This window comes from Orycteropus afer, unplaced genomic scaffold, assembly GCF_000298275.1.
Source record: "Orycteropus afer afer isolate SDZICR_OR568_19922 unplaced genomic scaffold, OryAfe1.0 scaffold00020, whole genome shotgun sequence".
Classification (NCBI taxonomy): Eukaryota; Metazoa; Chordata; class Mammalia; order Tubulidentata; family Orycteropodidae; genus Orycteropus; species Orycteropus afer.
The window spans coordinates 1,633,082-1,654,893 of NW_006921607.1; the positions used below are offsets into that span (position 1 = coordinate 1,633,082).

Here is a 21,812-nt window from a genome sequence, read left to right on the forward strand (position 1 = left end):
GTGAAGGGTCAACGAAAGAGGGAGATGCCTTCAACGAGATGGATTGACACGGTGGCTGCGATGATGGGCTCAAGTATAGCAGGGATTGTGGGGCTGGCGCAGGATCGGGCAGTGTTTCGTTCTGCTGTGCATGGGGTCGCTATGAGTCGGAAACTACTCAACGGCACTTAACAACAACAACAACAACAACCATCAAGTTGATTCTGACTTAACAGCAGCCCTTTAGGACAGAGTACAACTATCCCATACGGTTTTCCAGACTGTAAATCTTTACAGAAGCAGACTGTAGCCTCATCTTTCGCCCACGGAATGTCTGGGGGCTCCAGACTGCTGACCTTTTGGTTAGCAGCTGAATGTGTTAACCAGTGTACCACCAGAGTCCCCTAACCACAGGTATTAGGGTTTTCAAGACCTAATTTTAAGGGTGCTTAATTTTAAGTACCATGAACTACTAAAAGAACTAACAAATCTGTCCTCAGGAAGTGCAGCCAGAATGTTCCTTAGAAGTGAGAATGGCCAGACTTCGTCTCACCTACTTTGGTCATGTTGTCAGAAGGGACCATTCTCTGGAGAAGGATGTTATGCTTGGAGAAGTGGAGGGTCAAAGAAAGAGGGGAAGGCCTTCAACAAGATGGATTGACATGGTGGCTTCAGCGATGAGCTCAGATATAGTAGGGATCATGAGGCTGGCACAGGATCAGGTAGTGTTCCATTCTGTTGTACATAAAGTTGCCATGAGTCGGAGATGACTCAACGGCACATAACAACAACAATTTTAAGGGACATAATTCAACCCATAACAAGGACATTATGCTGAGCCAAATAACTCAGACACAAAAGGACAAATACTATATGATATCATGTATATGAAATAAGCAAATATACATAAACCAAAAATAATTAGTAGTTACCAGGGGCAATAGGAAGGGGGAAAGGGAGTTTTGCCTTAGAGTACGTTGTAGATATGTTAATGATGGTGGTGATATAACTTGGAACAAGAGAGCAAAATGCACAGCTTGAAGAATGTAATCAGTGTAATTGAAATGTACATGTAGAAACTGATAAGATACTATGTTGTTTATTTATTACGGTAATGAAAAGTGAAGGAGAATGACTGTAATCCATGTCATTGAAATGTGGTATGTGTTTTCATCACATAAAAAGTGTTTAAAGGAAAAAAAGAGAAATAAAGACTTTATCAAACAAACAAAAGTAGGGAATGTATTGCCAGAAGACCTACCCCATAAGAAACGATAAAAGTTCTTCAGCTAGAAAGAAAATTATGTAAGTCAGAAACTTGGATCTACATAAAGAAAAGAAAAACACCTTTAAAAAAAAAAAGGGACCAACGGCCTTGGAGTCAATTCTGACTCAAAGCAACCCCATAGGAGAGAGTAGAACTACCCCATAGGGTATCCAAGGAGGCTATAAATCTTTACAGAAGCCAACTGCCACCTCATTCTCCTGTGGAGTGGCTAGTAGCTTCAAACAATTGGCCCTTTTGTTAGCAGCTGAATGCTTTAACCACTGCACTGTGAGGCCTCCTAAAAGTATCATGAGGGAATTAATTATGATAAAATAAAAATCTTTTATTTTTCCTATTCTTACTTATGTAGATGATAACTTTGTTTAATAAATACAATGTATTGGGTGATTACAGCATGTGAGTAAGTGAAATGAATGACAGCAGTATCTATAAGGGACAAGAGGGAAGAAATGGGAGTAGTTTGTTCCAAAGTACCTGTACAACACATGAAGAGATAAAATGTAATTTGAATATGAACTTAGATTAGGTATAAAACCATACTGCAAACTCTAAGTAAACCACAAAAAATGTCTGGATTTCAGTTGAAAAAATCACTCAAATATCTCAAACTATATGAGGAAAGACTGCTATCAGATGAAAACATTGAGATGACACAAATGTTAGAATTATCTTCCAAGGATTTTAGAGCAGCCATCATAAAAATGCTTCAGTGAACATTACAAATACTCTTGAAATAAATGAAAAAAAAAAAAAATAGTCTCGGCGATTCAATGAAAGGTGTAAAGAGGAACCAAATGATTTTTTTTTAATTTTTATTTTAAGAGCTTGTTTTACATTCAATGTTACGTGTACATTTAGTTTCATTCCCCATTTACTATGTCCAACCCTAACCCAGTCTCTTCCCCTCCCTACCCTGTAACCCTCCCCCTGTGCCCCTCATATTTATGCACTCCTGTTTGTCCTGCATTTCCTCAAGTTGAATGTTGGTCCTCTGGTGTCCTATGGTCTATTGCTCTAAGGAGTGTATTACAATAGAGTATGTGGGTGCATCATCCTGGGTTAAATGGTCTGCGTGTATGTCTTGTTAACTATTGGGCTGAGAGCCAGCCCCTGGGGGTGCGTTTTATTCCAGGTGCAGAATGTATTCCAGGTCCACAGTATTGGGGGTCTCATCAGACTTCCTCTGACCAGTAATCCTGGTCATTATAGAGTTTTTGGATTTTGTTCCACGTTTTTCCTCCCACTCTATCCAGGATCTCCAGATTTGATCCTTTCCTGAGTGGTTGGCATTGGTCACCAGGCACCATCTAGTTCTTCTGGTCTCAAGGGCCATCATGTGTCCTATGGCTGATTGCTTCCAAATGCCCTTGTTTTTTGTTTGTTTGTTTGTTTTGTTTTTTTGCGTTCTTCTTCACTTCTGACACTAGGAGACCATTAGCTGCATATTGGATGGCCACTTGAAAGCTTTTAAGACCCCAGTCGCTACTCACCAATGTAGGATGTGGAGCAAGGTTTTTATATATTTTGTTGTGCCAATTGAGTCTGGTGTCCCCCAGTACTATGGTCCTGAGACAGTAGATCTATTGGATCTCTCTCCCATAGTGTCTGGTTGTCTGTGAGGGATTACTCTGTGTCTGTCTTCTATTGTTTCTATAAGTACTGCAGGTATTTTGTATCACTGGTGTTTGTGCAAGATTAGCCTTAGCTGAATCTATCCTTGGTCTAGAGTATACTTCTGTTCACTGACCCCCGTCTGATCATCTCAGGTGTTTGTGTTTTTCTGTAGCCTGGTGCCAAAAGAAAATTTTAGAACTAAGAAATACAATAACCAAAACAGAAATTTAATGAATGGACTCAACAGCAAAATGTAGAGAACAGAGGAAAAAAATCAATTAACTTGAAGATAGAGCAATGGAAATTATCCAGCAGTAGAGAGAAAATAGACTGAAAAACAATGAGCAGAGCCTCAGAGATTTGTGGGACTTTCACAAAGGAATGGTCATGTCATCTGAGTACCCAAAAGGAAAGGAAAAAGAGAGCAGGCTGAAAAAGTACAAATAGCTGAAAATTTCTCAAATTTGTCAAAAGACGTGAGCAGATTCGAGAAGCTAAGTGAGCACAAACAGGATAAACTCAAAGATATTTGCACCAAGACACATCATAGCCAAACTTTTGAAAACTACAGATGAAGAAGTTTTGAGAACAGCCAGTAACAGCACTATCTGTAGGGGAGAAATAATTCAGATGATATTGCATTTCCCATCAGAAATGGAGGCCATGGAGGCCAGAAGGAAGTGGCACAACATTTTTCAAGTGCTGAAAGAGAAGAACTCAACCTCGAATTCTATGTCCAGTGAAAATATCCTTTAGGAACGAAGGGGAAATCAACACCTACTCAGATTAAGGAAAACTAAGAATTTGTTGGCAGCAGATTTATGCTAAAAGAATGACTAAACAGAGAGGAAATGATAAGGAATCTTAGAACATCAGGAAGGAAGGAAGAAAATATGATGATAAAATCAGTGTACCACTGAGCTATATACTTCAAAATTGTTGATTTTTTTGTTACATGAATTTTAATTTTAAAAAATTAAATTCACACCTAGATTGTGAGTGGTAGAATCAATTTCTGTTCTTTGGGGTTACAAAACAAATGGATTTTAATCATTAATTTAACAGTCCTTATTGAGTGTCTACTGTATATATCAGTCACTGTGCTAGGTGCAGGGAGTATGTAGCCATGGTATTTGCCTTCAAGGATCTCAAAGACTAGTAGGAGAGTCAATGAGGATGGTGATGGGAAATGTTTGGAGCAATAATTTAGCTGGGTCCCTATAAAATTTTCTGTAATAATTGGAAAGTGTTGTTATCATATCTTTATTTTATAAACACAGAAATTTAGTAAAGTCAAGGGACTTCCAAGAAATCACAAGTCTGGTCCTGGGGTTGAGGGCCCTGGGTTATGACCTTTCACCTTCAGCTCCAACCCTAGGTAACATGTTTCACCTTTCCATTTTGGGACCATGTGTGAGTAATTTACATATTAGTAAGTGCCTTGTAAAACCTGCAAGCCCAGATTATTTGAATGGTTTTACATTATGTTTGCAAATTCTGTTGTACCAATTTATTATCTAATGTAAATGCCAATAAATTTGGCAATAACATACGCTTACCCAAATTTATAGGAGCTCTGGTAACATAGTGCCTAAGACACTTGACTGCTAACCAGGAGGCTGGCGGTTCAAACCCGCCAGCCACTCCTCGGAAGGAAGGTTGGGCAATCTACTTCTGTAGAAATACTGTCTAGGAAACCCAAGGAGGGGTCGTTATGAGTCGGGTCCGACTCAACGGCACATAACAACAACAACCCAAATTTATAATATGATCAAGTGAGTTTGAAACATGACACTTTTAAAAAAAAAAAAAAAAACAGGGAAAGTTTGGAAATCCAAGGAACATATTTTAATTGAGAAAATACATATATTAACTGACCATTAGAAATATGTACGTGAGTTTTCATTCAGAGTCATGGCAATATGGATTCATGTACACTACGCTGAATTGTAGATTAGCCAGGATAAGTCCTCATTTCAAATCTGTAGCTTGGATTTCACAATATCACAGGAAAATGCCATATATTCTGATGTGGCTTCCTTAAGGAATGTAGTAAAATAGAAAGAATGAGTATTTGTGTCACATTTAGCTACATTTTATATATGTTGCTGATTTCTTTTCTGTTCTTGTGGTGACATTTTTTTATTTTATAGCTGCTATCCTAGCAACCCTAATGACAAGGTGTTAGATTTTCCAAAGAGAGAATGACACCTATTCCCATCTCTATCTAAATACACAACTAAGCCAGGGAGGAGACTAAGAAAGTAAAAACTACCTTTTGTTCTTTGAGGCTTAATGTACAGAGATGAAATACATATGGAGGTGAGAATCCTGCTATCCTAGTCCTTTCCAGCATAGATGTGCCCATCATATCTACCTGCCATTTCACCCAAGCTCTGGACTGAATATTAATGGAATTCTAAACCTAAGAATGTTTCCTCTTTTTTACCATCTTGGTTATAAAGTCATTAGCATGAGTACCCAACAGCAACCACAAAATGTATCCAGTCATTAAAACACACATACGCCCACAAAAAGGGGGAATAGATTTTTCCCCCGTGCATTTAAAAAATAATAAATTAGCTATTGGTAAATTAAAATTGGTTCTCATTAACTGTATACATTCTTTCTATAGCAGTTAAGTCACACTCCAGACACACCTAATTCCGTTTTTTTTTTTTTTTTTTTTTCTTTTTCTGGCATCCAGGTAGCACAGTGTGTCTCACCAAAGGGACCCCTCGCTTGTTCAAGAACATACTTTTTTGGAGCTACTCACATTCCTTACTTGGGTGAGTCCATATACATTGTTTCTCCCATATTATGGATTTTCCCATAAATTAGAAGTTGATTCATGATAACAGTTTTACTCAGAAGCTCATGATTCCCAGTTTGTAGGCCTCTTGCTCCCTCTCTTAGTACAGCTGGGCAGCTGGTGTGTCTAACCCATTTCTCACAGGATGCATTTCAGGAGGAAAAGCTCTGGTAGCATAGTGCCTAAGGCACTTGACTGCTCACCAGAAGGCTGGCAGTTCAAACCCACCAACCACTCCTGGGAAGGAAGATGGGGCAATCTACTTCCGTATTGATACTGCCTCGGAAACCCAAGGAGGGGTCACTATGAGTTGGGTCCAACTCAACGGCACATAAACAACAACAACAACAAGTCTAACCATGTATGAAATACTGTGCTCAGTGAGAAGGAAGGCAAAGATGATTTAAGAGACCTAGTTCATGATCACAGGAGGTTATGGGCTGCAAGAGAATTTGAAAGACTAAGCCAGGTGCCAGCCTTACTGTTCTTGTGAAGAAAAATGGAGAAGGGCCATCTAGAAAGGCTGAGCTGATTGGGGTTCCCATCTTGCGAAGATTACTGCGAGCTGTGAATATTCAAAGAGACGTGGAGGAGAACATCTAGAAAATGGGGCTCTCAGCACTGCTACACAGTTTATCACCATACATTTTTCCTGGGTTTTTTATAAGCCAGGAAACTCTGGAAAGAAGAATGACTTGGGTCAGATAATTAAATAAATGAAGAAAGAGGCAGTACTGGGCCTATTTACTTTATCTCCTATTTTAAAAACCTAAAAAGCAAAAACATTCCAGAGCCTCAGATTCCGTAGTCCTTGGGTGTTGAGTGGTGATACTGGATGGGTGGTGAAAGAGGAGCATGTCAGACTAAAGGGTCAAGGTCCAGGAGCATTCTGGGAGTAGCTAAGTTTCACTGTTGTTTGTGTTTGTACTCTGTTTAACTTAAATGAAAATACAGCTCTTGACATTTCCTTGTAATTAAATTGAGAAATTTCATTTCTTTGTGAAATGTTTGCATATCCTGTGATCTTGTCACATTCTTAATACATGGTGCTCTTTCACAGGTGATGACAAGCTGCCCAAGAAAACTGAGCAAATGTGAGTCTTCATTTCTATTTTATTTTTTTTCATAAAGTTGAGTTTATCCAGAAGTTCCTGCTGGGTCTTGTCTCCTCCCTTTTGAGACCAGCACCTGGTTTATGAGGCACACAGCTGTGTAGCTTCCCAGGCGGTCCGCAACCCCTGTCTCTCAGCTTAGAGTCCAGGCCACGGGACCCTGCCAGCTTTGCCATCTGCTCCCCGCCTCAGAATTTCCTACCTATAGCATCCATCCATATAAGTGATGGAAGTCTCCTTCACGTTTTTCTATGTAGTGTATTTTTTTATTGGGGACTTCCTAAAAATAAAACCTCCTGAAACTCATTGAGAGAATCTGTGTGAAACCCCATCTTACATGAAGAGTATGTTCTCTGGATTTGACACCTAGGCTTGGGGAACAGAGCTGGGGTCTGAATCTAGGCTGTGCACTCTTAGAAAGGGCCTACTGTTGACTTCTGTGCCCTCCACACAGCAGAAAACCAAAGAAACAAACTCAATGCTGAAGCTACTGAATTCCAAACAGCATTCTCCTTCAGAAATACAAATGTTATGCAGTGTTACTACTACTTGGAATAAATATCCCATTATAAACCAGTGGGATGTAGACCAGTGCTTCCAAAGGCCAGCAGTGATAAGGAATCACCTGAGAGCTTTTAAAAAATGCTGCTTCCTCAGGCCCAATTCCAGAGCTACTGAATCCAGAATTCCTGGGGTAGGACCCACAAAGCTATATTGGAAAAAATATAATACAAGTAATATAATCACACTCCAGAAAACATGAAAACTAGAGAAAAGAAGAAAACAGCATAATTTGCTCCTTTCTGGCACTACCCCTGTTAGTACTTTGTTGTTCTTTTATTATTAATGCATTTAGGTTTATGTAGCTTAATCATAGTGTGTACAGTTTTTTTGAGGGCTTTCTTCACTTTAGCAGCAAGTCAGCCATTTTCTTACATATTGGTGGATACAGTCGTGCTTTGTACCTGCTTGGCTTCCCTTGCCAGCTTTGCTTAGCACTTCCATAGAACCTCATTCTGGACCTTAGACATTTTGCCTTCCCTCTGCTTAAGTTAGGTTTAATCAGTCCTTACAGACTGATTAAAACTGACTAAAAGGCTTCACTTGCCTTTTAGGGCCACACTGATGAGCCCCATTGGTACCCTGCTTCAGGGACTGGTATGGAAGAGTGCCCACATCAGGAGACTTGCTAAATCCCAGGGCTGGTGGAACTTGGGCCTTGTGGAGTCCTAATAAAGACAATAGCAACACTCTCCAGGTAGAGAGCAGGCCTTCCCTCATCATGGCCTTACACCTCCCATCCAGACCATTGTATGTATAGGCAGCCAGGTGGTTTGTGGAATGAGCTCTTGTCTGAGAGTCTGTGTAGGAGAAGGCCAAGCAGGGGAAGGAAGGCCTGACCAGTGTTGGTTCTTAGGGAGGTTTTAATCAAGCTGGGGAGTTATCTTAACATGTCTTTGGGGTTGGCCTCCCTTAGTATAAAAGTGTAGCGGATTCTGGCACCTGAAGGTGCCCAAGTTCATTGTTAGTGTCCCTGCCTGGCCCCTTCCCACCAGAGCATACCCCTCTGCTCTGGCTAGGCCATTAATTTTCAGGATATGTTGTAGATCATTGGAGCTGTCATTTTAGTGTAAGTATTTTCTATTACCCTTTTTATTTTACTGCTAATTCACATCTCTTACCTCCAATGTGGAGGTGTGGTGCAGGGGCCAAGAATGAAGTGGAAGAAGATGGCAATGTGATGTGGCACATAGGGAAAGCACCAGGCCAAGAGCAGAGCTGAGTTTGAGCCAGCCATTAATTTGCTGTGGTCTTGGACAGCTTAGTCCGCCGCCATAGGTGTCAGTTGCTTCATCTAAAGATGAGAGGATTGGGCCAGATCATTTCTGTGTTTCCTTCCAGCCTTCAAACTCTTATCACCGTCCTTTACCTATTACAAGATTCTAACTTAAAAATAGACATATTGTTAGACTGATGTATGAAAGATGAGTTTTCTCAGTAAACTTTCACCCAAATCACATTAAAAATTGAAAAAATAATAATAATAATAATAAACATATTGTTAGGTAAGGCTTTGTTAGTTCTCTGTCAGGTACCTCCCCTTGCCTTCCAGCCCTCTCTCTCTCTCTGTAAGCCTGGGTCTCCTGCAAAAGTAGTGGTCCCCAACCCAAAGCAGTTTTGTCATGCATCCCCTCCAGGGGACATTTAGCAATGTCTGTCTAAAGGCATTTTTGATTGTCACAGCTGTGAAGGAGGCTGCTACGAGCTTCTAGTGGGTGGAGGCCAAAGATGCTGCTGAACATCCTACAATGCACAGGACAGCACCCCCACACCAAGGAATTACCGGGCCCAAAATGCCAAGGTTGAAAACCCTGCCCTAAAGGAAAGCAGACTTGTGTTTTCTGAGAACCTTTCTGGCAATCCTCAGTCCCAGTTCTAGCAAAGAAAATGCCCCATATAATGACTTTGGAAATGAGAAGTCAAGAGAGAAAGAGCAGGGTTTGAGGTAGGAGGGAGGTAAGAGATCCACTCAGAAGTAGTCTCTGTTCTTCAGATCAGGCAAACTGCTTGGAGAGTGGTCTGCAGCTGTTTACATTGAATTTGAGTGGAACCCCGCCTCTCCTCAGTTGGCTCATCTCTCCTGCCCTCTGGGGGTCTAGGAGCAGCCAGACTTCAGCAGGCCTGGTGAGGAGCTGTCCTAAAGGCATGGTGTGGTTGCCCTGTCGAAGCAGCAAGGCTGTCTTGACACTTCTGCACAGGAGCAGCCAGGGCACTCCCGTAAGAAGGAGAGTTAGTCTTTGCAGCAGAACTCAGAGGGGCTGGCTGTCCTTAAGATGGTTTGACAAGACAATAGCATAAGTCAGTTGGAGCACATGGTTTTTACAAGAGTCTGAAATCAATTATTCCATTTTCACACCCTTTTCATTTTGTTTAAAACCCAGTTCCCTGGAATATGTCATTTATGTGCATGCAGCCTTTGGTGAAACCCTGCAATGCTGTAGTTAACCTTTATTTTTTGTTTTTAAAGTAGGCTCTTATCCCGGGTTTATGCCGCAGTTGTTGAGGCTGTTCTGGCTGCCATTGCATGCTATGCTAAAACTTCCAGTCTAACAAAGGTAACTTAAACACCGTGGTTCTCTCTCCTTAGTAGTTATGTTAACATAAAACTTCCAGCCATCTGTTTATTCTCTGGGAACCTTATGGTACTCGATTTTGTGTGAGATTAGGCCTCAACAGGGCTGACACCAGGCAGGGATGCCTTTAGAGTGCTAAGCTTTTCCCGCCTGTGACTGTGCTGTTGTCTTATGAGTGACAACTAACCAGCACTTGTTTGCAGACCTCTGGTTGTATTAGAGGAAGATCATTCTGTAACATATTGTTCTGTTGAATAGTTTCAATCAGCCTTTTAAAAGTTAAAAAATAAAGATCTGTGGATTATTCTACTGTGAACTTTAATTAAGTTAGGTAAGTTTGCTTTGAGTTGTGTCGTTTGATTTCCTGTAAGTCAGTGTTTTAAAAAACACAAAGCCTAAAGAATAGAAAATCTGACTTGCCTTTCCTAGACAGTCATTTGTGTTCTCATTCTCTGACCGCTATCTCCCTTGCTGTTCTGGGTTAACCTGCCCTCTGAGTTGGACCCTATATCTGACCCAGTAAGGAGATGAGAAGAGTCAGCTTGGTGCCTCCCAGTACCAATAGGACCTTTCCTGAAGGAAGCCATTTGACATTGGAAAGGTTTTGTATGATGTAGATGTCAGAGAGACCGTAGCCGTAGTCACCAGCTCCTTACTGTCCCCCCTCACTGAACTCAAATCCCTGGGACTGACATCATGGGACTTCTCCGCTGTTTAGCTGCTGTGTGGCAGAAAGCTTATACAGTGCAACAAATGTCCTTCAGTGTCAGTACTCACACCTTTGTTTTTTAACTGATCTCTTGTAAATATAGTTCTTTGAATATTCTTAGTATCTAGCAGAAACTCTGAGCAGTTTCTCCCAGGGTCAGGGGAGAGGAGAGGATAAAACATGTACTAAGATCACCAAGAGCACTTTTCCAGACCTCACATTCTGACGGACGATGCCTCGGGGATCCATTGGAACCAACCCAGCTGGTTACAACTCTCAGGTGGATCAAGTTCCAGTGCCCACCTGCCTGAATGAAGTATTTTTCCTGTGAACCCAGCCTGAAGAAAGCAGACACCTGTTTCCTTTAACAGTATATTTTCATTTTAGTCTTTTGATGTGTACAAAGTAGTCACGTAGAGGGGAGGAGCACAGTGTTCTCCTAGCCAAATGTTAGAAGGGCTCTCTCTCCTAAGAATGATGTGCATACTTTTTCTTGCTGTGAAAGCTAATTGCCTCTGTTTGTGTTACTGCTTTTACAGGCCAAGGAGGTAGCAGAGCAAACACTGGGATCTGGATTAGATTCCTATGAGCTGATGCAATTTAAGGCAGTCCTACGGTAGGCAATGGCTGATATTTTCTATAAGGCACTTTTTAAATGTTTATTTAAAACAGCAACAACAACTTTTCTTTCTTATGTTTTGTATTCTCCCTTTATAATCTCTTTGGGAAATATTGCAGTAAATTAATAGGCTTTGTGAAGGCAGATGATTAATGACCAGGGCTTTCTTTAAGAAACCAAAGAGCCAAAAACAGAAGAACTATATGAGGAAAAAGTCCCACACACGACCTGAGGCTGGATATGAGACAAATTAATACCAGAACCACAGGAGACCTATGGTTTCAGAGATTAGAAGGGTGAAGCTGAGGATGTGAGTGGTGAGAGGCCTGGGCACATGAAGATAGTCGTGCTTAGAAGGCACTTGCCTTGGACCTCTCTGCCTCTCCCATCACAGGAACTCTGAACTCATCTCAGGGTCTAGACAGTCTGAGACTTTGGCTTCCTGGCAGTCCTCCCAAGATGACACATCTCCCAGCAGCACATCACAGTGGGTCTCTGTATGGTCTCCTACTGTAGCTAAACCTTCACAAACCCAATCCACTTCACCCACTGCCCTACGTGAAGACCACTTTGTGCACTTTTATGCAAAGGAGGCAAAAGATAGCCATATTGGAGAGTTGTTTTTTAAGAAAACTTCTGGAATATACCTTGTGTTACCTCACCTCCACGCCCCTCATTTGCTTACATCAACAGCCTTGCATAGTGACAAGGAACATTTGGAAAGATGTCAGTCAATTGATCTAATATGAAGAGTTCTATTGCTACCACTTTAGGAATGTAATAAAGAGCCAGAATCCCAAAGGGCTCCCAGCCCTGCCATGGGCTGTTCCAAGAAGTTCCCATGCCCTTTGCATTATTCCTTAGTTGCATTGGTCTCCTCCATGATAACCTCTGACAGCCCTTTTGGTACAAGGATTAGGGCTTACTTTAGACTGCCTTTCCCTAGGTCTTATCTCTGGCCAGGAGAGGGGAGTGATAGGGGAAGCTTGTTCCCTAAAGGCCTGCATTATCTATTTCTGGAAGACCTGGGTTTGAGAAAGGGCCTCTGCTTTCCATCTGTGGGACCTTAGGCAAGTCAGGGAGTTCTCTGTGCATCTGTTTTTTCATCTCCTTATATCCTTGAGTGACTAGGAGTTCAGTGCCTCCCATGTAAAGGTTAACTGGTGTAACAGGGTTCTTCTCTGTTGCTATAGACATGGCTGACATAGTCATCCCATTCCTTGGAGCTTTGCCTAGGCCCACTCAACCTTCTGTGGCAAGCTTATTCTCAGTCCAGGGTCCTCCCTGGTGTGGGTGTACCTCCCTAGTTGGAGGAAGGAACAAGGAGAAAAGCACCAGGCAATGACAGGAGAGTCTCAGGGCTAGTACCTACCTAGAGCCCCACCCTCTTCTGTCCATAAGAGTGGACTGTTGTTGTTGTTGTTGTTTGCCGTCAAGTCGGCCCCGACTCATAGCGACCCCTCTTTGGGTTTCCGAGGCAGTATCACTACGGAAGTAGGATTGCCCAACCTTCCTTCCGAGGAGTGGCTGGTGGGTTTGAATCGCCAGCCTTCTGGTGAGCAGTCAGGTGCCTTAGGCACTATGCTACCAGAGCTCCTAAGAGTGGACTGAGTACCCTTAAACTCTGTCACATTAGCAGATCTGTTCCTGAGGGCGGAAGAAGAAAGTAGTCATGAATTTACACAGAAGTTCGTGTGCAACTGACAAGTTCCTTTAAGGCATGAAATGAAACTTGCATGATTTAGAAACTTTCTGTCACAAGAAATGTTAAAGCCAGAAGGGTTGTCTTGTTCCTCCTCAGTATGCTCACTCTGGAGTCTGGACCAGGCCTCTCACCCCACAGCAGTTGACTGTAAACGGCAGAGACATGGCCTCTCCCTGGGCTCAAGGCAGGGATGGAAGCTTGACCCGAAGGTGGTGAATCCACAGCAAGCATCAGTCCTATCACACATTCCCTCCTGCTCTGGTCTGCAAGGCAGCACAGCCCTGAGAATTTGCACAAAGGCGGGGCCGTGACTGGAGTCATGTACTGGCCCCACACCTGCCAGTGGTGCAAGACCCTGGGAAAAGTGCCTCATGTCTCTTAAAGTACATGTGCATAAGGCAGGGATGACACAACCCTTGCTGGGTGGCTGTGAGGATCCAGAGCAGGTTTGCTGCAGAAGCAGGTTTCTGGGGAAGATACCAACCTAATAGTGAGCAAGAGCAGACTGACTTTATTTTTATTTTGTTTTTGTTCTACAGCTCCAAGATGGCTTTTCATATACATGCTGTGAATAATCAGGGAAGGTCAGTATATGGCTGTGGTTTGTCCTCATTTGGGGCAAGTTTTTAGAAGCAGAAAGAGAAGAGAGGCTGCCTTATAACTGCTGGCATGGATGTTCTCATGGTTACACACCTGGCAGTGGCATCCCTCCAGGCTTCAGTTTGGGTCTGGTCCTGTCTGTGCTCACCTGAGACCCTCTAACCTGAGAACTTCCTACTGAAGGTTGAGGGGTGGGGGGTTGGACGTAATTCACTCCAAGTAGCCTACATAGTAATTCAGTGTAGGTGCAACCCAGTATTTTGAAAATCGCTGAGAAATTGAGTTTGTGGCTTAACAAGGTGAAAGAGAATATCTCATAAAGTTCAGTGCAATTAATAACTCTTTAAGGTATCTCCCATCTTTTTCATCTTCTAGAATTGTACGTCTGGACAGTGAAGATACCTTATACTTTGTGAAGACGGTAAGCAGAATTGTTACAGGTTGGAGGCTGGGTACAGCCTATAGAGTGGTATTTACAGGGAGTGAGGCAGTAGGTGGATGGTTGAGTGGAGAGTCTTGAGCAACCCAGCCCTTACCTGAGAAAACTCTGCTTTCTGAAGGTGCTTAGGCATCTGTGCAAGGCCCAACCACAGTCACACTCCCATACTTAGGCTGCTGTAGGACCCAAAATCTTAACCAAGTCTTAACTCTTTCTGAATTTATGAAGATGTCTCCAGGTGTCTGAGATTGCTCACATATCATATGGATGTGAGGTGAGGATGGAACAAAGCCACCTTGACACAGACTAGCAAGTTTTCAGTGTTTGTCTGTGTTCCAGGGCCTTCACTGATGCCCTCAACAAGGGCCTACTCTCCAGCTAAATGAGATTGTCAGAGCAGAACTTCCTGTGTGCTGAACACATGCTGATAGGCCAAGGAAGTGGTTTACTGATCTTCTCAGCCCTCAAGAGTGGGCCGCCATGGCGTAGGGATATCAGTTTCCAGGCCGGTTGCTCCCAGCCACAAGCCAAGGCCTCCATTTACCCCAGTCCATCCTGGCTCCTGGCATGAAGAAAGTTGACAAGCACTGCATGAGAGGATAGTGAATATCTAGCCAAGGTTCTGGTTGTAATATATGTGGCCACAAGTTATACCTTGAGTCTGTTCTGTGGCCACTGCATGAGCCTTAATTCTAGTGAGCTTTTGATTATGGGGAACTGGTGGGCAAGTGTGGATAGCTCAGTACAAATGAATCCCCACCACCATTACCAGTGGAAAATCAGCTCAAAGTTCCCATGAGTAGTGTCATCTCATCTACAGAGTACAGTACAGCAAAGGTGACTTCTTTGGTTATAATTTACATTTTTATAATAGGTGTGCTCCCTGTGTCTGTCAGCATTTTGTGTTGATGTTCTTTTAGAACCAATTGAGTCTTTTTAGTGACATCAAGATGCTGGGAAATTCTTACTAGTATTTGGACAGTAACATTGTATCCCTTTGCTAGACTTCAAACTCCCTGATTTTCTTCTTTAGATTCTCTTGTGCAGTGTTTTGGAAGGTACCTTGCTCAATAGTAAGTGAAATACTTAAGGAAGTCAGTAGAGTCATGTTATTAAGTTAAATATTGCATTCAGCAGCAGCAAATGAAATAGGAAAGAAGAGGTGGGAAGTCGGTGCTTTCTTTCCAAATCCTGTTCCCTCTTCCAAGCAGAGACGAAGTTCAACCTCCTCCTTGAAGTCTTCCCTATTCGTTTCTCTCCAGTATTCTTTCACAGTATGCCTTAAAGCAGTATTGGATGATCTGTTTTTTAGAGGTCTCTTCCTGGAGGCTTAGGGCTGGCAACTAGTCTGACTCTGGTTTCTCATGATACAGGCTTCTATGACCGTCTATGACATTCCTGACTTGCTGGGAGGAAGAGGATGCTTGGGATCTGTGGTATTTTCCGAATCATTTTTGACATCTCATATCTTGGTTAAAGAAAAGGGTAAGTGTGTATGGTCTTTGGAAAGCAAAACTTGAAACTTGTTTTGGAGGGTAGGTATAGAAATGGGGTAAAACAAACCATAAACTAAGTCAAAAACCAGTAATAAAGGGATAAAAATATTAGAACATTCATGATAAAGCATATATATCCTAATTTATGAAGTGCTCTTAATAAGTAATCAGAAAAACACAAGCTACAATAGTAAAATATATTTTTATATATTTACTAGTATATAACCTTACTAGTAGTTAAGCGGGAGCTCTGGTAGCATAGTGGCTAAGACACTTGCCTGCTCACCAGAAGGCTGGCAGTTCAAACCCACCAGCCACTCCTCGGAAGGAAGGTTGGGCAATCCTACTTCCGTAGTGATACTGCCTCGGAAACCCAAGGAGGGGTCGCTATGAGTCAGGGCCGACTCGACGGCAGACAACAACAACAACAACAGTAGTTAAGCAGCAGCACTTTGAACCAATGATTAGAAGATTAGACAATCTACTTCTGTAGTGATACCACCTCAGAAACCCAAGGAAGGGTCACTGTGAATCGAAATTGACTGGATGGCAATGAGTTGTGGTTTTTTTATTTGTTTTATGTTGGCAAAAAAAAAACTAAAGAATGATGATACTCCGTGCTGGTAGAATGACCATGATGATACTCTTTGAGTTTTAATGTGTATATGTGTACTTCTTTGAAAAAAATTAAAAGTGAAACTAAAAAAGAACTAATTCCCAGGACTGTTCATTCAAATATGTATTTCTGTTTGTTGTAAAAATAATAATAAAATTCATCACATGGGCAAACCTTTCTTCATCCTCCCATCACTCTCCCTACCTCCAGATAAGGAAATTTTCAGGTTTGAAGGGATCAGATCCCTTGTACTAATAAGAGAAAGCAAAGGACCTTAGTAGTCATCTGGGCCTGCAGGTGGACTCCAGTGGTGGGGAGTAACTGGCATGTGTGTGGTCTTCCTGCAGATGGCGCTCTTACCACGGAAACCAGCTTCATAATCCTAACTGCGGCAATACCCAGATTCTGCTCCTGGCTGGTTAGTGTCATTCATCTGATAGAAGTGGCATTAAAATGTGGAGAAATCCAGGGCATTTAAGGACGAGCCTCTCCATTGGGTACCTGGTGGGATACCACATCCTGAACTAGCTATTGTTCAGGAATGGAAGTTTCTAAATTTTCTCTTTATACAAACTAATTTCTTTAACTTTCTCATAATCTTGGAAAGAGTTTGAAAGAAAGGAGTTAAGTTACCTGCGTCCCTGTTAAATTGTGAAAGGAGGAAATTAACACTCTCATTTTACAGATGAGGAGACTGAGGCTTAGAAGTTGACAGCTTGTCCAAGGTCACACAGATAGTGAGACGTGAAGCATGTGGCTCCCTTCTCTGGTCACAGTGGTTGCTGCAGCGTTTTTACAGCAGTGTCTACATAAGGAAAAGGCTCATCTTCCTCAGTGGGACTTGGTCTGAAACTCTGGTGCTTTGGGACACAGAAAGCATGATAGCAGTGGGTCTGGAATGGTCTAAGTACTTATTTTAGAATCTGTTTGTGTTTATGTTGTTTCTGATACGGATCAGGAAGAATAAGAGTCATCCTCTGACATGAACATGTGTAACATGTAATAGAACGCTCTCTGAAAAGACTTAAGTATTTATGTATTCTCTTTCCTTCATCCCTAAAAATAGTTGTATTTCTCTGAGGTGATATGTTAAGTGTAGGCTGACACATCCTTTTCAAATATCACAGGCCTGTTTAGCTGGACTGCAGGCCCCAATGAGAGAGCCCACCATGGTCTTGGACCCTGATCCTTGATGACCAGCAGCCAGTTCTGCCAGCCATGCCAGGGCTTAAGGGTGCAGGACTTGGCAGAGAGGCTGCCCCATCGGTCTCCTGGAAATATTTGAACACAGGGAGAGATGCAGCAGGATTTTGCCTTGAACGTAGTAAACTGAAATTCTGCATTCCTTTTGGACACAGGTAGAAGATAATGAAGTAAAACTGTCTGAGAAAACCCAGCAAGCAGTGAAGGTAAGCATCCTTCTTATTCTCAATGTTAGCATCAAATGTAAATGATCTAGAAAAAAATTTCAGACTATTTCATCTTACTACTAATTTGTACATTTGTCTTCAGTTCCTATTTGCACTCTTTCCATTCCCAGCAAAGTTGTAGAAATAACCATTTATGGGAGGCACAATTAGAGGGATTCTTTTTGCCATTTAGGCCTTTTGGTGTTTTTGTTTTGTTTTGTTTTTTAAATCACCCAGTACTACTTAACAGCAAATCCCAGAGTGGCCTAGGTGGGTAGTGGTAAGAAGTCAAGGCTTGAGGCCAAGGAAAAACAGCCTCTGGTTTTCAGTCAGAGGACGTGAACCCACGAGAGCGTGGACAAGCACTGCAGGCTTCAGTGCATAGACTCTTAGAGAACTTAGCATCCTTTCCCAGCACAGGTCAGAGATGCCAGGAATGTGCTAAACAGCCAGGCAGCACCAGAGACCATGGAAGAAGTAGACTGTATCTGAGTCTGATTCAACAGCTTTTGTAGACAGACAAAATTGAGCAAGGATTTTGATTCTGTGAATGTTTCTGCCAAAAATCACCTGCTCTTTTTGTTTTGTTTTTTCAAAAAAGGAAGACGAGTCTTTCCTGGGCACTTTTCTAACAGGAGGAGAAGGAGCATATCTTTATTCCAGCAATCCACAGTTATGGCCTGAGGAAGGTGAGCGGCTCAGACTTCTCTGTTCTTGACTGTGTCTGGGTCCACCTTCTTGCAGATATCAGTATGGGTGCTTTGGTTAATAATGCATCTGATATTTGAAAAGGCTTGTTGGTGAGGAAATAGATTCTTAAGAGCTTTCCTCCTTTGATCCACCCACTTTGCAGATGAAGAAACTTGTGCTAGGAAGAGTTAACCTCAGTGCTGCACCTGGTCCTTCTGATGCTGCACAGAGATTGCTCTCAGAATAAGCAAGAGTAGCATAGCAGCAGGTCCCAAGACCGAATATAGGGACCCAAACAAAACTCTGAATTGGTTTTCTGTTGCTGTGAGACAAATTATAACAAATATAGCAACTTAAAACAACACCCACTTAGGATCTCACAGATCATAAAGTCAGAACTCCAGGAGGACTTGTCTGTATTCTCTATATTCTCTGCTCAGGGTCTCACAAGGTTGAGGTCAAGGTATCAGCCAGATGGGGCTCTTATCTGGGGGCTCTGGGGAAGGATCTGCTTCCAAATGCATCCAAGTGTTGGCAGAATTCAGTTCCTTGTGGTTGATGGACTGGGGTCCCCATTTTCTTGCTGCATTGGCAGCTCTCTCGGTTCCTCTTCTTAGAGCTCTTTGCCCAGAGACCCCCTGAATCTCAGCAAAGGAAAACCTCCCTTGTGTCCATTCCCTCCCATTTGTTCCCTCTGAATCTCTCTGACTCCTCTTGTGCTACCAGCCAGAAAAAAAACTTGTTGCTTATAGAGGCCTCATGTGATTAGAGTACGCCTACACAGATAATCTCTCTTTTGCCATAATGTAACATGATCACAGGTATGACACCAGGGGATGATGGTTAAGGGGACCATCTTAAATTTCTGCCTACCATAGTCTGTCCTCTGGCCCCCATGATTCACATCCTTCCCACATGCAAAAATATACAATCACCTTCTACCTTGGGTCTTATCCCATTACAGATAACATCAGTCCAACATCCTAGATCTCATCAGCTCAGAAATCCAAAATGTCATCATCTACATCTTTTAAATAAAATGTGGATAAGGCTCCTGAGTGTCATCCATTAAGCAGTGCAGCGCTGAGTACAATCCCTCTCCCTCTGTGGACCTGTAAAACTAAAGTTGATGAGTTGTCTGCTCCCAGCCCTCCAAACATACAAGGTGGGACTGGCATAAGATAACAATTACAAACATTCAGGTTAAAAAAGAGGAAAATGGAAAGTAAAAAGGAGTCATCAGTCAAAGCAGCTTTGAAATTCCACTGGGCAAACTCCAGCTGGAGTTTCTTAATTAGATTTCAAGACCTGGGAATAATCATCCCTGGCCCTCAGCTCTCACCACTGGGTTCTTGGTTTTGCCCTCTGAGCTCTTGGTTTTCCACTTGTGGCTGTGGCCTCTGGGCTTGTGGCTATACTCTGTCATCATCCTTTTTTCACGGAAAGTAGCACATGTCTGCATCCGAGTAGTTTTATCAGCCTGCTTTTTGCCAATAGAATTTGATGGGGGTTAAGGGGCCACCAGTTCCTTTCATTTTGAGCTCTCTTTCATTCTACAGTGGCAATGTTTTTCTGGTGGAAAATTCTCATGAACCTTGTGGGTCTTGTGTGGATTTCACAGGGATACACTCCAAGTTCCATTTTCGTTCCCTCAAAATGACATTTTCTTATGAGCTCTATATTTCCCCTGTTGGATATAGCCACCTTATGGAGGTGGGAATTCTGACCTACTCCGTAAATTCCTCAACCTCTACTAAACAAATCTTTTCTGGATAATTTGTTCTTCTTGTTGAAAATATTCTGTCTGGTGGCAAATTCCTCTCCCTGTTCTCAGATCACTGGTTCAACTTGGCTCTTCCAATCACATAGAAGACAAAGCACAGGGAATTTTGGTTTTCAATCCACATAATGCTGGGGGGGTGATAGAATTGTTATCAGGCCTGAAGTAGAGCTCCTGTATTTCTGCCTTACCAGGTCCTAATGCAGAGACTAGAGAGGTAGGAACATTTGCTGAAGGCAGAGACGTGAAACAATGCTGCTAGTCTTGGGGCAAGATTGCATAGTGTTTTAAAAGCAGGTTTTAGTCACAACACAAAGTTGGTTGTGCTTTGGAATAGTGGAGCCAATTATAATATTTAGTGAGGATGTTTGCCAAAATTAATTTGTACCTTCATAGCAACCTCAACCTCTACTAAACAAATCCTCTTTCTGGATAATTTATTCTTCTTGTTGAAAATATTCTGTCTGGTGGTAAATGTTGGAAAAATAATCTTGCATTGTATTAAGTTATCTAGCAAAATTCCATGTGTCCTGAGATCTGAACAAGAATTAAGGGTACAATCAGGGACTTTAAGAGCCTTGGTAGTCACTCTTCTGGGAGCTTAGATTTCAAACTTTCTTAGTTCCTGAGAGAAATTGAGTTTGAATTGGAAGATGGTTTTTCTGAGGCAGGAAAATTCTATAGAAGCAGAAAAGTTATAAAGGAGCCCTCCTCTGTAGTTACAGAGGAGTCCTCCTCTGTCTGTTAACTCTGCAGTTGAGGACAGGGGCTCATCTGGATTTTGTGGGGCTTGAAGTTTATACAGTTTGGGGACTCTCTCTTCTCAGAGCTTTGGAAGGGGCCTGGTCAAGAAAGGGGTCTTGATGCTTACGTGTCATTAGTGCCTTTGTAAACCTGCCTCTAGTTGAGATTGTGATAAGCTTTAAATTTTTCTATTCCTGTCCCCTGAGGGCATGTATCTTGAAAGTTCCTTGATTGATCTTTTTATCATGAGCCCCATAAACATTGAAAACATGCCTGAGATTATAGCCTAGTTAATGACAACATCTAGAGGGAGTTCAGGTCTTGTGGTTTCCAATCCAGACATGTTTCACTGCACTACATGGAAGAGAAGAATGAGTCTTCTTTCACTTGAAATGCTTCCAGCTCTGGAACCTTTTCGCTTCCCCAGTTAGTGGCTTCTCCTGTCGTGAAGTTTCTTGTTAGGCAGCTTCCCGTTTACTGCTGTCCTTCATTTGCCCTTCTATGCCCTGCCCTGCTAGCCTTGGCCAGACAGACTGCCCAGTACCTGCACCTCAGGAGCCCGCTCTCCATTTCTCCCACATAGGCCTATATCCCTAAGCAGTATCTTGTTTGTGAACTTCATACAAATGGAATTATAGTATATGTGTTCTCGTGGGACTTGCTTTTTGCTTAATATTAGTTCCTGACTGTTCTATGGAATGCTGTTTTTCTTCATGTTGTTTATTAATATTTCTTTTGGATCATGTGTTTTTTTCTGGTTGATATGTTGTTGTTGTTGTTGTTGTTGTTGTTATGTGCCGTCAAGTCGGCCCTGACTCATAGCGACCCCTCCTTGGGTTTCCGAGGCAGTATCACTACGGAAGTAGGATTGCCCAACCTTCCTTCCGAGGAGTGGCTGGTGGGTTTGAACCGCCAGCCTTCTGGTTAGCAGTCAAGTGCTTTAGCCACTATGCTTTATAAATTTGGGATACCAGCCCTCTGTCAGTAATGTATACTGCAAATATTTTCTTCACTTTGTGACTCATCTTTTTATTTTATTTATGATGTTTTTTTAACGAATAAAAGT

The 21,812-nt window shown here is 42.2% G+C and overlaps 1 protein-coding gene across 1 annotated transcript in view; it reads left to right on the forward strand.

Annotated features, from left to right (window-relative positions):
- DNAAF9 (dynein axonemal assembly factor 9) overlaps positions 1–21,812 on the forward strand; it is a 232,553-nt gene that overhangs the window by 131,388 nt on the left and 79,353 nt on the right. The window contains exons 11-21 of the mRNA XM_007959995.1: positions 5,589–5,670; positions 6,123–6,125; positions 6,754–6,787; positions 9,834–9,921; positions 11,188–11,264; positions 13,512–13,556; positions 13,948–13,993; positions 15,385–15,496; positions 16,471–16,541; positions 17,482–17,532; positions 18,134–18,221. Coding sequence (XP_007958186.1) covers positions 5,589–5,670; positions 6,123–6,125; positions 6,754–6,787; positions 9,834–9,921; positions 11,188–11,264; positions 13,512–13,556; positions 13,948–13,993; positions 15,385–15,496; positions 16,471–16,541; positions 17,482–17,532; positions 18,134–18,221 — 697 coding nt within the window. The remainder of the gene's footprint in view (positions 1–5,588; positions 5,671–6,122; positions 6,126–6,753; positions 6,788–9,833; positions 9,922–11,187; positions 11,265–13,511; positions 13,557–13,947; positions 13,994–15,384; positions 15,497–16,470; positions 16,542–17,481; positions 17,533–18,133; positions 18,222–21,812) is intronic.